We start from the raw sequence: 13,250 nt of genomic DNA on the forward strand, positions 1-13,250 counted from the left end.
TATTTGTGCATCTGACACCGCCACTGATGCCCTAATCCAGGTCTGGGAGGAGATCCCCCAGGACACCATCAGCCGACTCATCAGGAGCATGCCCAGACATTGTCAGGAGTGCATACAGGTACGCGGGGGCCACACACACTGAGTCACATCATGAGTTGCTGTGATAAAATTCACAGGAGTTGGATCAGCCTGTGATTTCAGTTTTTTACTTTGATTATCTGTGTGATTTTGAATCCAGCCCTCAGTGGGCTGATGATTTTGGTTTCCACCGACCGTTGTTACGTCATTTTGTTCTCAACAAATTACACAATGTACATAAGTAAAGATTTTCAACTTGAATAACTTGTTTATCAAGATCTGATGAGTGATTTGGAGTGTTCCCTTAATTTTTTTGAGCAGTGTATATAGAATGAAAGTTTGAATATATGGAATAAAACCATTAGTGTATTTATTATGGATGATCTTAAGTATATTTACTGTCACAGCTTAATAGCTTTACGTAAAAGCTAAATGGTTGAAGTTAGCTGAGCTACTGCGCAATCTTTTTACATACCCCGTTGTAAAAACAGAAGTACAGCCTTGATTACACAGACCTCACTGATCTAACATAAAACAGGACCACAAAACATTTTTTGCTGAATTAAGTTTCAAATAAACCACTCATTGACAGGACTCAGAGTACAGCAGATTTTTTTATTAGAAAACAAGACAAAATTCAAAGGACCGGTATAAAAACACAAATGTTCATCTAATTAGAATAGTGTACATATTTCTATAAATGCTGCTTTAATATCTATTCATAAATAGCTTGTCTAACATAAAGGTTCACTTCAACAATATTATTGTGCTCGTCAGTCAGTTTTTGTTTACTTTCAAGTCATTCAAGTTTTATCGTCAAAACTGAGATCGTGTTAAGGCAACTCAAAACCTTGATCAAACTTCTTGAGGACAGGCCTACTGTGAGTGTCTAACTGTCACCGCTGACTGATGAGTGCTAATCTCCATCTAATGCATGTCATCGCAACACATGATCGTGTCAGCGGATGCATTTAAAGTGTCTGTTTGGGATTTAGGTTACATGTGAAACTTCTGGAGCATCTCCCCACAGTCCAAACTGAATGGAGACATGCAGAATATCAAGTAATGAAGGTTTGTTTGTTTTCGGCATGGCACAGGCAAAATCCATTCAAGCCACTAAACCCTGAAACCACAGTGTACTCAAACTTTGTTCTCCTTTAGAACAGAAACCTAACAGGATTTTAACCCAACTGGGGCCTCAGGTGATGGTCCCTTCGATCCAAAGAGGTGAATCTATGTGCTGTAGAAGGCATCATCCTTTGCTGTCCATCCTGTGAAAGTCTCTCAGACTTGGCAGAGGCTGTAGCAGGTCATAGGTTTCTCCAGCACGTTGTCTCCGTCCACTTCAAACACATAGTCACAGCGGTGTGCGATCAGAGGAACGTCGGACAACGCCACACTCTGGTTACCAAACGAGATGACTGTGTCTCTCTGTAGGGAAGAAGCCACCAACAGGACAGTAAGTTAAGATGTAAAAGTAGTAGAAAAAATATGTTCTTTAACCTTGATATGATACGCCGTCGGTTGCTGTTATAGTTTAGTGACGCTCTGCAGCATCAGGGGGAAACAAGGCGGGACAAGAATGAAAGCTAAGGTGGTGAAAGTCCAAGTTGGGTGGATGAGTCCAACAAACACGACTTTCACCTGGGAGAGTGGTGCTCGTGTCCTGTAAGATTATACAGCCAGACCCTGTTCTTTTTTTTGCTAAACCCGACCACGCAAAAAAGTTTCTAGTGAGCTTGGTCTATGGTCAACAAGGTGGAAGATCTGGGTAATTTTATAACTTTGAACTTCATGTGCTACTGAGCAGCTTTTATAAGAATGAACGGGGCCTCGCCTCCAATGCTTTATCAAACTAAAATGGCGAACATGGTTAACATTATACCTGCTCACGTCAACATGTTAGCTGTTGTGCCCAAATACAGCCTCATAGAGCCGCACTCAAAGTTGCAGACTCCAAGACTTGTTTTGCCAAAATTCTAATTTCATAGTTGCTTTTAATATTTAATGTCAAATATTGCTAAATCCTCACTTGTGCAAGTGCATGTCAACCTCAGCAAACAGAAATTGTCCTCTTACCCGGTTGGGGCCGCCTCCATTATTGGCAGCAGTAGTGGTAGCACTGGCTTCAGTGGCTGCTTTCTCAAAGTCCTTCTTACATAAATGAGCCATGATCCCGGCAGCTAAGGCATCACCAAGAACGTTGATCATCGTCCGGAACCGATCACTGAGAATGGGAGGAGAAAAATAATTTACACAATGCTGCAGCAGCCCCGCTTATGCTTTATGTGGTACAATCATTTTTGTGGGACTCACAGAACCCAATCAATGGCCACAATCAGCGAGATGTCAGCAGGCGGCAACCCCACAGAGGTCAGGACAATCACCATGGTAACCAGGCCTGCTTGAGGTATTCCAGCTGCCCCGATGCTGGCCGCTGTTGCCGTAATACTGATGAGACAAGAGCCGCGATGTTAGAGGTGTAAAATGAACTGGTTGTCAACACAAAGAACTCAGTGTTTATCCTCACCTGATAGTGACCAGCTGACCAAAGTCCAAGTCATACTCATTGACCTGTGCGATAAAGATGGCCGCCACTGCCTCGTACAGGGCGGTCCCGTCCATGTTGATGGTAGCTCCCACTGGCAGCACAAAGCGAGCGATCTGCCGGTCCACTCCGCAGTTCTCCAGGAGACACTTCATGGTGATGGGCAATGTGGCGGAGCTGCACAGGAAGAGAAGGAGGAAATGGTCAAGTCAGGGTAAAATGACCATCTAGAACTAGTAGGATGTTCTTACAGTACATATTTTAAAGCGATATTTAAAAAAAGCGAGAACCAAGACGCTGGGCTACATCTACCAGAAATCTTTATTACCTTGATGAGGTGGCGAGTGCGATGACGAGAGCCTGCAGCAGCCCTCTGATGTAGGGGAAGGGGTTTTTGCGCGTGAAGAAGAAGTAGAAGAAAGGCAGCAGGATGAGGCCGTGCACAAACAAACCAGACAGCACCGTGATGAAGTACATGCCCAGCTTCTCTCCCAGGTGAGCCGGGTCATGCATATCCAGGATCTTTCCCGCCACGAGGAACACAATGCCGAAGGGGAAGTACCTGAATGGAGGAGAGGATTTCTTTAATGCAACCTCAAGATGATGACATCCTGCATTTCAACACTGAAAACCTATGGAACTGTATGACAACATTTTGGCATAGGCTCCTTCCTGCTCTAACAGGACAGTGCTAGTGTGCACAAAGCTAGGTCCACAAATAAAGGTTTTCCTAGTCTGGTGTGGAAGAACTTGACTGGCCTGACCTTAACCCCAGCCAACACCTTTGGGATTAATTGGATCGCCGACTGTGTGCCTTTTCTGGCCTTATCCTGTGTCAGTGCCAGCACGCTAATGCTCTTGGGGCTGAATGAGAGAAAATCCCTGCAGTCATGCTGCAGAGGTGTGTTGTCTGTTACAGCAGCAGATTAATGCTTTTAGAATGAGACGTTTGAAAACCCCACATGGGTGTCCACGTACTCTGGGCCATACAGTGCATGCTTTTATCTCTTAGGTATTTATATTTAAAATTATTCAGCACTAACTGTATATACGTCTCTTTGCTGCACTCACACAAATGTCATCCAGGAGTGGAGTCATTTGCTCCTGAGCAGAAGCAGTGAGGACACTTGCCTCTCTGAGATGTTGTGTGAGATTTATTCTTAGACGTAATCCGGCTCTACCCCGTGAAGTGTGTGGTGTTGTCTGTCTTTTTTTGGCACATGTGTGAGACACAAAGTGCAATCTTACCACATGGCAGCATTGATAATCTTCATGACGCACTCGTTGATGCACTGGCACACGTTGACCAGTGGCGCTCCACGTTCTCCCATCTTCCCCAGCAGCAGACCTGAGAACAGACATTCACATGTGAGTTTGTAGTACGTGTAAAAGGGCTTATAAGTGCTTAATTAGTGGTTTATAAATCATTATAGATCAGATGTAAGCCACTGATAAGAACAACTTTTAGCAGGTTGTGAAAAGTCTCTGGTTGGTTATCATGTCTGCAGTCAACAATGATAGTAAGTCTAACTAAATCAGTAACTCCAGCACAATCTTGATGTTCTTTACTACATTTCAACAGGAAATATTTCACTTTTTATTCCACTAGAGCTGTTGTAACTATTACTTCAGTGGCTAAGATTTCAAATAAAATAAACAGAATGTATCGTTAAAGATGAGACAAACTGGTTCTCAGCCTTTTTAGCTGTGACCCCTTACAAAAAAGTAGTGTCTCGTTTGGTCCCTAGTCCGGTTTAAGATATCTATGAGTTGTTAGATTTATTTAGTGACCCTCTGGAGATAACCTAACCTCTAGGTTGGGAACGATGAGACTATACAAGTGTTTATGGTGTGCAGTGTCTTTGGAAATTTTTGAAATGTTGCACTTCCGTTTATGACAAGGAATCTATAAAGGTATTTTATCCTAGTTTTCTTGACGTAGGAATCAAAATAAAGATGGCGGACAACCTGTAAAGTAAGGAATCCTACAAGGCGTTGCCAAGCAACCCTACTCTTTAATCCAAACGGTTAGAAAAGTCTTCAAAGTTTCCGAGAAATACCATCAGAGAAGCGGTAAGTGTTTTTACAAACGACCTTCTTTGTTATCTTTTAGAGAAACCGATAGTTAGTTATCTCTGTAAGCGAAATTTATGAGGCACAAATGGCTGGAAATATCTAACCTGCTTTATAGCGAGCTAACATTAGCTTGATAGCTAAGACCTGCGGTCGTGGATGAACTGTTGACCCGGTAGCTTTGTTAGCTTGGTAGCTAAGTAACTTAGCATATTACCTGGAGAAATAGACATTAATATTTACTAATTAAAATCCATTACTACTCATTACTCCTGCAGTGTTCCAAATTACCAGCTTGACCAGCTTTAACAGTATAATAATATTAAATATATCAGTTGCAGGCGGGCAATTTTTCTGCAGAGAGTGAGCACCTTAACTTCTGGGACTCTAAGCATATTTGGCTGATTATACTCCTGTACTTTTACTTAAGAATTATTAAAATGATAAGCTTATTATCTACAAAAAGCTTCATCAAAGTCAGCTCATCTTTGTAATTGACTAAAAAGCCTGTGACAACCAGTTATTGCTTACAACGTATACACCCTTTATGCTGACCTATTAGAGAGTACTATCATAAAGATTACACTTAAATAAGGGTTAGAGTTATGTGATGTTTTCTGTGATATAATGAGCTGTGTTAGTGTCTCACCCATGGTGGCCGAGAAGATGACAATCCCCAGTACGTTCATGCCCTTGCTGGTGCTCGGGATGATTTTATACTTGATGTCAGGAGCAGGGGTGATCTCCAGGAAGACTGGGTGGCCCAGTCGAGGGTTGTGGTAGTCGGGCATGACGTACACATAGTTGGCCTGAGAGTCAGCTACATCAGAGTTCTGTACAATAGGTACCAAATCCGTTCGGTACTGGAGTGGGATGAATGAGAACAACCACGGAGGTTTGTTAATATGTGTTATGGATGTTTTGAACATTGAATTAATTTGCAGTATTGAAGAATTGATTAGGATTTTTTTCCTCTGTTTGTCTGCTCACCTGCTGAAAAGTTGCTTCAATTAGATTTGACGGGATCATGTTCCTGTAAGAGACAATGCACAGATAAATATATCAGATCGTGTTTGCAGCCTTTAAAATATATCCTGTTTGGATATTTTTATTGCTATAATTCAGTGCATAAGAGAGCTTAAGGCTTTAGTGTACGTTATATTTTGAGGGTCAAAATTCACTCTTGAACTTGGAAACAGCCATTCTCATACTCTACTTAAGCTAAATTTGAATTACTCATTCTTAATTGAATATTTCCACTTTATGTCACTTTATACTTCTCATCCCCTTCATTAAAAATTTAACTTTTACATCACTTCATCCATTTGACCGACTTTACAAATAAAGATTTTACATGGTAGACAGATCGACTTATAAAAATACAATTCATTGTTACAAATGAAAGGAGCTACATTAGCTCTACCTTGACGAGCTCCAACAGTAAAACGCTACCTACATACTAATGCATCAAACATCTCTGATTCAATAATATTTTACATTAAAGCACAACACTCAAATTAGCATTTTGCTGCATGGACCACTTTAATTTTAAGCTTCAGCTACATTTTGTTGGTAACAACTACGTATTAACTAACATTTTCAAGGCAGATTTTTAATTCAGCGGAGATAAGGGACTCAAGTCACATGACCTGACTCGAGTCAGACTCAAGTCAGAAATTTGAAGACTTGAAACTTGACTAACTGAAAGACTTGACTTGACTTTGGCTTGGTATTCATGACTTAAAGAAGAAGAAGTAATACTTTATTAATCCCTGAGGGGAGGAGGCTGCCCATGGACAGGCGACCCGAACAGTTTGGGGTTCGGTGCCTTGCACAAGGACGCCTCGGTAGTGCCCAGGTGGCAAAATGGCACCTCTCAAGCTACCAGTCCAAGCTCCATATTTGGTCTGGACAAGGACTTGAGCCGGCGACCTTCTGGTTCCCCAGACAAGAGACTCGACTTAAACTTAAGACATATAAGTCGAAGAAATTGACTTATTTTTATAAATTATTTGCATTTTTCTAGACATTGTGATGTTTTATTTTTGAAACATGATTGGGTCATTTTTACCGCAATGCACACAAACTTTAACCCGTCAACCTACTAGGACTTGGCAGACCAGCAGGGGCCAACGCATGAGGCAGCTATCATGAAGGGGACGAGTCCAGTAATAGTAAAATCTGGATTCAAGGATTATGCTGCCGCGTAAGAACAGCGGTATGTAAGATCTGCAGGTCAGAAATCAGTGACACGACCACCACAACAGATAATGGAGCGATATTGTAATCTCAGATCCCCCATTCTCCGTTGTTGTTCATTTATGAGGTGTTATTGAATGCCACAAAATGTCAGATATCGGTAAAATTTTAAGCAGGCTGCCACACTTTGATAACGTTGAAAATAAAACTCAGCTTTTCATGACCACTGTCTATCATCAGAATTTCATGTGACTTGACTTGTGACTCACCACAGTAGCACTAACTCGCTTGAGACTTGAAGGTTAAGACTTGAGACTTGTTTGAGATTTGCACATAAATAACTTACTCCCACCTTTGAACATTAAACGTATTTCTATTATGCAGCAATGCTACTTTTACTTAAGTAAATCACAGCAACAAAATAAACTCCAACAAAACCAGAGGGAGGCCTCACATGTGGTGGAAGGTGCTCGGGGACAGCCAGTACCGTGCACTGGGACTGTATTAATACACAATACATCAGTGACACTGAACGCAGTCAGCAACAAACCAGCCACGGCTCACTAAAATAATCAGGTTTAAGAAGAAGGTATTAGTGGATCTCTGACATGAATGGCCCCGAGGTAAGCCTGGGCACACACACCAGACTGCAGGCTCTCTCTTACGCAGCGTAACACCGCACAAGGAGCTTCTTAGAAAGTGCAGGCTTAACAGATCACAATTAAGTGTCTCCCTATTCTTAGCCTACCTGCTGCGTAAGACTGACACTGCAATTATTGTGTAGGCACATTTTTTCTTTTACCTTAATTTAATGCTGACAATGAAGGTAAAAACTGAGATTCTGATTTGTGTTTGCATGTGTAATAACAAACTGAAATGTGCTACCATTTAAGTTGTCTTATTGCAATTTTTAGAGTTAACGAAATGTTAGCCGAAACCACATTGTCGAAGGTTTACTTGCTGAGAATGTCATGATTCCTGACTTTGTGTTGTCTTTGCTGTGATAGTTATTATGTCAGCTGCCAGGGCTCACCCTGATCCCTTGAGATTTTGTGATTAGGGAGCTTCCTGTTTCTGAGGAAGCACACAGAGGTCACAACGTCTGAACTGGATCTGTAATGGATTTAATTGGTCTGTAAGGTTTTTCGTCAGCCATTTAAGGGTATTACGCAGCAAAGCCTCATCATGGAAAACAACACTAATAAGGCGGAATGGGAAAATCTGTCTATCAGGAGGGAGGGATTTGAGGGTGGGCGATGCTTTTTCCAGCCATCAGATCTTAAGGTCCGAAAATAGCAGAGACCCCAAGTATATCTTTGTGTTTCTACCTACGAACACGCAACAAATGGAAGAAAATCTGTTTACCGGGAAAGCCTGATTTGGTTGTCCGTTACTTTGACAGAATGCTGTAAAGTCTCACAACCTGCTCTTACGAACGATTAGGAGGAAGAGCATTAACCGCGAAGACTTAAACAAGAGGCGAGCTTTAATACTATTAGTTTTTAGCAAAGGCAGTCTGTAGGTCCAACACTTGGGCCAAACTGGAATGTCTCAACAACTATTTGATGGACTTCCACAAAATCTGGTACAGATATTCTAACCCAGTCACCAGAGTACCAAAACTCAGTCCCAATTAAATGCCTAGTCCTGGTGTGGCTATACATTTTGACAAATAAAGGTCTGTCTCAATTAGACGCCAAGCAGTTAATTGTTTTTGTAGAAGTTCTTTAGATGTATAAAACCAGGTTGTTGGCTACCTCAAATTGCGTGTCCATTCCTTGATTACCCTGTAAGTTATTCATATTCCTTTAGTCCCTAAGGGTCCTCAGATCAAAAGAAAATAAAGGGGTTTTCATGTCAAATGAATCCAAGTCATGAGTGTTGTTTTAACAGGATAAAGTGGTGCTGTGTCGGTATGTCAGGTGCCTCGAGTGCCGTAACTAGCTCTGATGCGCTGTCTGTCAGAGCTAGATCGAATTAATGATTCATAATTGATACATTATCTAAAGCCTAATTCTAAACAAGTAATATTCATACTGGTTTAAATAAACATTTTGATTGTATTTCCAGATCTGTGCTGAGCAACAGTTTTGTGCGAAAGGAATTAAAGGCCTGTCCCAAATATAGGCCTGTTGATTTCAGTGATTTAAGCAAATAATAGCCCGGGCTGCTAAAATAATGTTTGCATTGTACATTTCTATATACCACAGATACGTAACATTTGTACATTATTATGTGGCAGATATGCTGATACTCTATGTTTCTTCAAGTTTCAACAATGCTGTGGTTTACCCTTTGGTCATGTGACACAAAAACCACTTGGTTAGAAAAGATCTTGTTTTGGATAAACCCCCAAGCCACTTTTTTCAGCAGGAAACCAATGTATATGGGTATTTAGTAGTGTTGTTGTTGGTTTCAGGCCCAGACATTTTTGTGCAAAGTATTTGAATTCTACATGTTGTGTTATAAACAGGCTATGCACAGTGACTAGTTCAAAGTCAGCCATTGCAATGGAATGTTGCTATTGGCTGATCTGGTGGCAGTTTTCGTCACCAACCACCACCCACCCCACCCCTCACTCCTCCATGCACGAAGAGGGGACGGCAGTTTAGACCCTGTAATCACCTGTCAAGCCTACTTATACCTCAACCTTTATCTGGCAGTGCTCCAAGCCTAAACGCATGATCGCATTAACTCATGCTGAAACTTTAGCACGGTTTCACATCAACCTGCCTGACTCAGACGATGATTTGTATGACAGTCTGTTAAGTTACTGTAGAATACACATTTTTAGTGCCACAGTCATGGCTGGAAATGCTGCCAAAGACTGCTCTGTTGTTTGTTTGTCTCGAACAGTGATCTGCAGTGCATAGGTGTGACGCCATCCACCATCCCCTCCGACTGCTGATGACTAAGCCTGCTCTTATACATCTAATCAGAACTACGTCACTTGAGGAATGTTGATATGATAGGTAGGCATCATACAAACGTAACCATGTAACCAGGGTTTGTAGAAACATACAATGATAAGGTTTTCTTCTGGTGATCCCCATGACAGTTTCTCTGTTAACATTGCGAGCATGATACCATGCTGATGTTAGCATTCAGCTCAAAGCCGGCTGCGCCTAAGTACATACATCCTCACAGAGCCGTGTGGCTGTAAGCTCTTGTTCATCATGTACAGAGGGATTATCCTGAATCATGTCAGAGGTCAGGTACAGAGCTGGGAGGGACTCAGCACCCTTGCGGGGGGGCACTTCAGTGTGATAGCTTTTGTGTCTGTCAGTGTTTACCTGATAAGGTCCAGCAGGGCGTCAGCGGAGGTCATAACAGGCCCTGAACTTGAATGGTGGCCTTCTTTCTCCGAGCCCGTTCCCGGGTGAATGATGAGCACCAGCACGATGCCGACGATGACAGCGATGAAGGTCGTCCACAGGTAGTAGGTGATGGTCAGGACTCCCAGCCGACCGCTTGCCTTTGTGTCCATGGCTGACAGGCCGGACATAAGACTGTACAGGAAGACAGGACGATTAACTCTGGTTTAAACTGGGAAATTCTCAGTTTTATGTCATTTCCCAGTCCAGAATCAAAGCCAACATTTTGTTTGAGCGTTGTTAAACTGTGCCATGTGAACCACCAGGATGACCCAGACTTCCCACTTCTGTGAAGACCCCTCCATTCCACTAGACGTCCCTACATGTTTGTACTTCTGTGTTTGATCTTATGTTGCAAATGCTAAATGGAGGTTTGTCAGCTTGATTGAGCTACACCGAGGCCCAGTGTGCTCCGCCCATAAATACCTTCCGACTTTCGCATTCAATCTCTCTTCCCTCACGGGCACAACTGCTCTTTCTTTTGATTACCTCAGACATTTCCATACACCCATACATACACAGTTGATGACTGACTTACATGTTTTTTCTGATTGTTATGTTACCTTTTAAAATAAATATGCCTTTCCCCTTTGTCTGGTCTCCTATCTTTGTTGTGGCCTTTGAACCAGGTTGTAACACCTCTAAAGAAATATTGTCCCCCAAATACCTACCCCCCATAGGCAGGTATACCCACCCACCTATCAAACAAAAAGCCATTGAAATATGTATACAGGATTTATTTTAAGCTTCTGTTACTTGTTTTTTTAGAGCCATACATGGACTGGCAGTACATTGCTGAACTTATCTGCCCCTACCCTAACTCCCGACCTCTTAGATCCTACGAACAATGTCTTTTAACTGTCCCTCGATCGAGGCTAGTGGGTAAAGGAGATCGTACCTTTGCGGTAGCTGCTCCAAAGCTCTGGAATAGCCTTCCACTGTAAATCAAACCCCCCCCACTGACACTTTTAAGACAAATCTTAAAGCATATATTTTTCCAATGGCCTTTGGTTGTTTGTAGTGGTTTTGTTCTCCCCGGTTTTATCCTGTTTTATATTTGTGCACATTTTATATTGCTATATATGTGTGTGTTGTTCTTTTATTTTGTACAGCACTTTGGTCAGCTGCGGTTGTTGTTAGTATAGTGAGAGTATGCCCACTTCCTCCTCTGTAATCAGCCAATCCACCTGGTGGTGCGCCCACATCAATTACCACTACATTACGCTCTTTTTTACTGAGGAGAGTTTGAGCTCATACCAACTTGGTACTCAGGTAGCCCTAGTATAACCCATGTGGGGCCCGCCTGGGTAAATCCACTCATGTTGGCAATTGGATTGGGGCCAATATGGAACACGTGGTGGACAATCCCATATAGGGCCCATTTTTCAGTCCATTTTCTACCACCATGTTCCCCACATACATGTTGGCTGGGTAATAAGTGACAGCTTTAATATACCAGCTTCAAAACACTGAAGCTGTTTGCGACTGTATTTCATCAGGGTCTGGACCAAAATGGGTGAGGACGTTCCTTACCTGGAGGTGATGAGCGGCAGAATCAACATCTTCAACATCCTCATCAGCAGTTCTCCAGGGAAGGAGAAGTAGATCTTTGCCTGCGTGAGAGAGAAACACCTGAAGCAAACCTTATTTCTAGATCAGTAAAGACCAAATCACTTTAGCTTACATTTTTATTTGCCTCATTTAAGTGTAACAACATACTAAAGAAGTTTTTTCCCACAACTGCTCTGAAAAGTCACTCCAGCTGTGAATGTGTCCCTTTGTTGCAGCATGTTTTTTGCGTTTCACAGATTCTGCCTTTGCTCAGCAGGTTTCCACGCTGTATGTTTTGTGGGCTGCTGCCAGCGCACAAGGTTACATTGCTGAGCACACTGGACCATAATCATCGAGTCAGCCTCTGCCAACACACATAAGCTACCTGGTCCACTTAAAGCGTCTTACATCACAGTAAAAGTAATGCCCAGAGCTCATGTAGCCTTTAGACGGACATTTAAATGTATGCTGTGCAGGAATTGTCAGTTAGGCTGCTGTTTGTAAAGTATCGCAAGTGAAAATTAGCATGTATGCTAATCCCAGACTCACTCATCTGTTGTGTTTTTGTTACCTTAGAGTCAGCAGTTTATACATAGTGGGTCCTCTCTCACAGAGTCTGCCATGTAGTTCTACAGTAGCCCACAATGGACAAATCAAAGACTGGCTCTAAATAGGATCACTCATATGTTTGCATTTTTGCGCTGGCCATTGACCCGTGGGTGAACTTTCCCTTTTGCAACTTCGCCGCTAGATGCTACTCACTACACACTGGACCTTTTAAAATAAGCTCATCACACAAATAATATAAACCTGCAATTACTGATTTTTTGGCTACTAGTGTAACCAAGCTGTAAACAACACTGACCATCTTTTGAGTTGATATGGCTACCTTGTTTGCAAATATTTACACATTCAGCAGTTACATAGCAACATTACATTTTGAGTTGTGTTTGAGGGCCAATATTCACTCTCCTTTTAGCTCTGTTTTTGGTCTCCACCGACCACTGGGGGGAAATATTTGGCTTTTTAGCTGCCATGTGCTTTGCTATGTTCGCAGACTTTGTCGGTGTGCTGTTTAGTGCTGAGCAGTGGATTTTTAGAGCTTTTTTTTAATGTGAGCAGCTGAAAATGAGGCTACACCTTCCACATACAAGTAAACCATTGTTAAGAAAAAAATATTTATATAGCCACTTTATTTCTGCGCTTACCCTTCTGCACTCTCGCTATTACATAACTGGCTTTAAATACAGCATCAGTGCATAAACAGAAGTGAACAATACAGGATTAATACATTCCATCCTGAGTGTTGGTTTGCACACAGTGGTAAAAATCACACCCATTCTATCACGTGATAATATATATTGACAGACTTTAAGATCCAGTCACACTGCCTCCTGTTAAATTCCCATCCACCCGTACCTGTGTGG

At 42.1% G+C, this 13,250-nt stretch overlaps 2 protein-coding genes across 2 annotated transcripts in view; one reads left to right on the forward strand and one right to left on the reverse strand.

Moving 5' to 3' along the window:
- Positions 1–829: 829 nt before the first annotated feature.
- Positions 830–12,417, reverse strand: slc1a8b (solute carrier family 1 member 8b). The gene is made up of 11 exons (XM_050062266.1): positions 12,395–12,417; positions 11,806–11,922; positions 10,192–10,407; positions 5,690–5,732; positions 5,349–5,562; positions 3,875–3,974; positions 2,955–3,188; positions 2,609–2,803; positions 2,395–2,529; positions 2,158–2,305; positions 830–1,509 (listed from the first exon to the last, which is right to left on the reverse strand). The coding sequence occupies exons 1-11, from the start codon at positions 12,415–12,417 to the stop codon at positions 1,363–1,365; spliced, it is 1,572 nt and encodes a 523-aa protein (XP_049918223.1). The 3' UTR covers positions 830–1,362.
- Positions 12,418–12,858: 441 nt separating this feature from the next.
- Positions 12,859–13,250, forward strand: part of LOC126401161 (receptor expression-enhancing protein 6-like) — a 3,553-nt gene continuing 3,161 nt past the window's right edge. Inside the window, exon 1 of the mRNA XM_050062267.1 lies at positions 12,859–12,889. Coding sequence (XP_049918224.1) covers positions 12,859–12,889 — 31 coding nt within the window. The remainder of the gene's footprint in view (positions 12,890–13,250) is intronic.

Source organism: Epinephelus moara, chromosome 14, assembly GCF_006386435.1.
Source record: "Epinephelus moara isolate mb chromosome 14, YSFRI_EMoa_1.0, whole genome shotgun sequence".
NCBI classification, from domain to species: domain Eukaryota; kingdom Metazoa; phylum Chordata; class Actinopteri; order Perciformes; family Serranidae; genus Epinephelus; species Epinephelus moara.

Coding starts and splice junctions, on each gene's coding strand:
- slc1a8b (XM_050062266.1), bottom strand. CDS start 12,417: ATGTATAAACTGCTGACTCTAAG. Junction 5,563..5,689: donor TTGAAGCAACTTTTCAGCAG/GTGAGCAGACAA, acceptor ATCCCACTCCAG/TACCGAACGGATTTGGTACC. Junction 2,306..2,394: donor GTGGCCATTGATTGGGTTCT/GTGAGTCCCACA, acceptor TCCCATTCTCAG/TGATCGGTTCCGGACGATGA.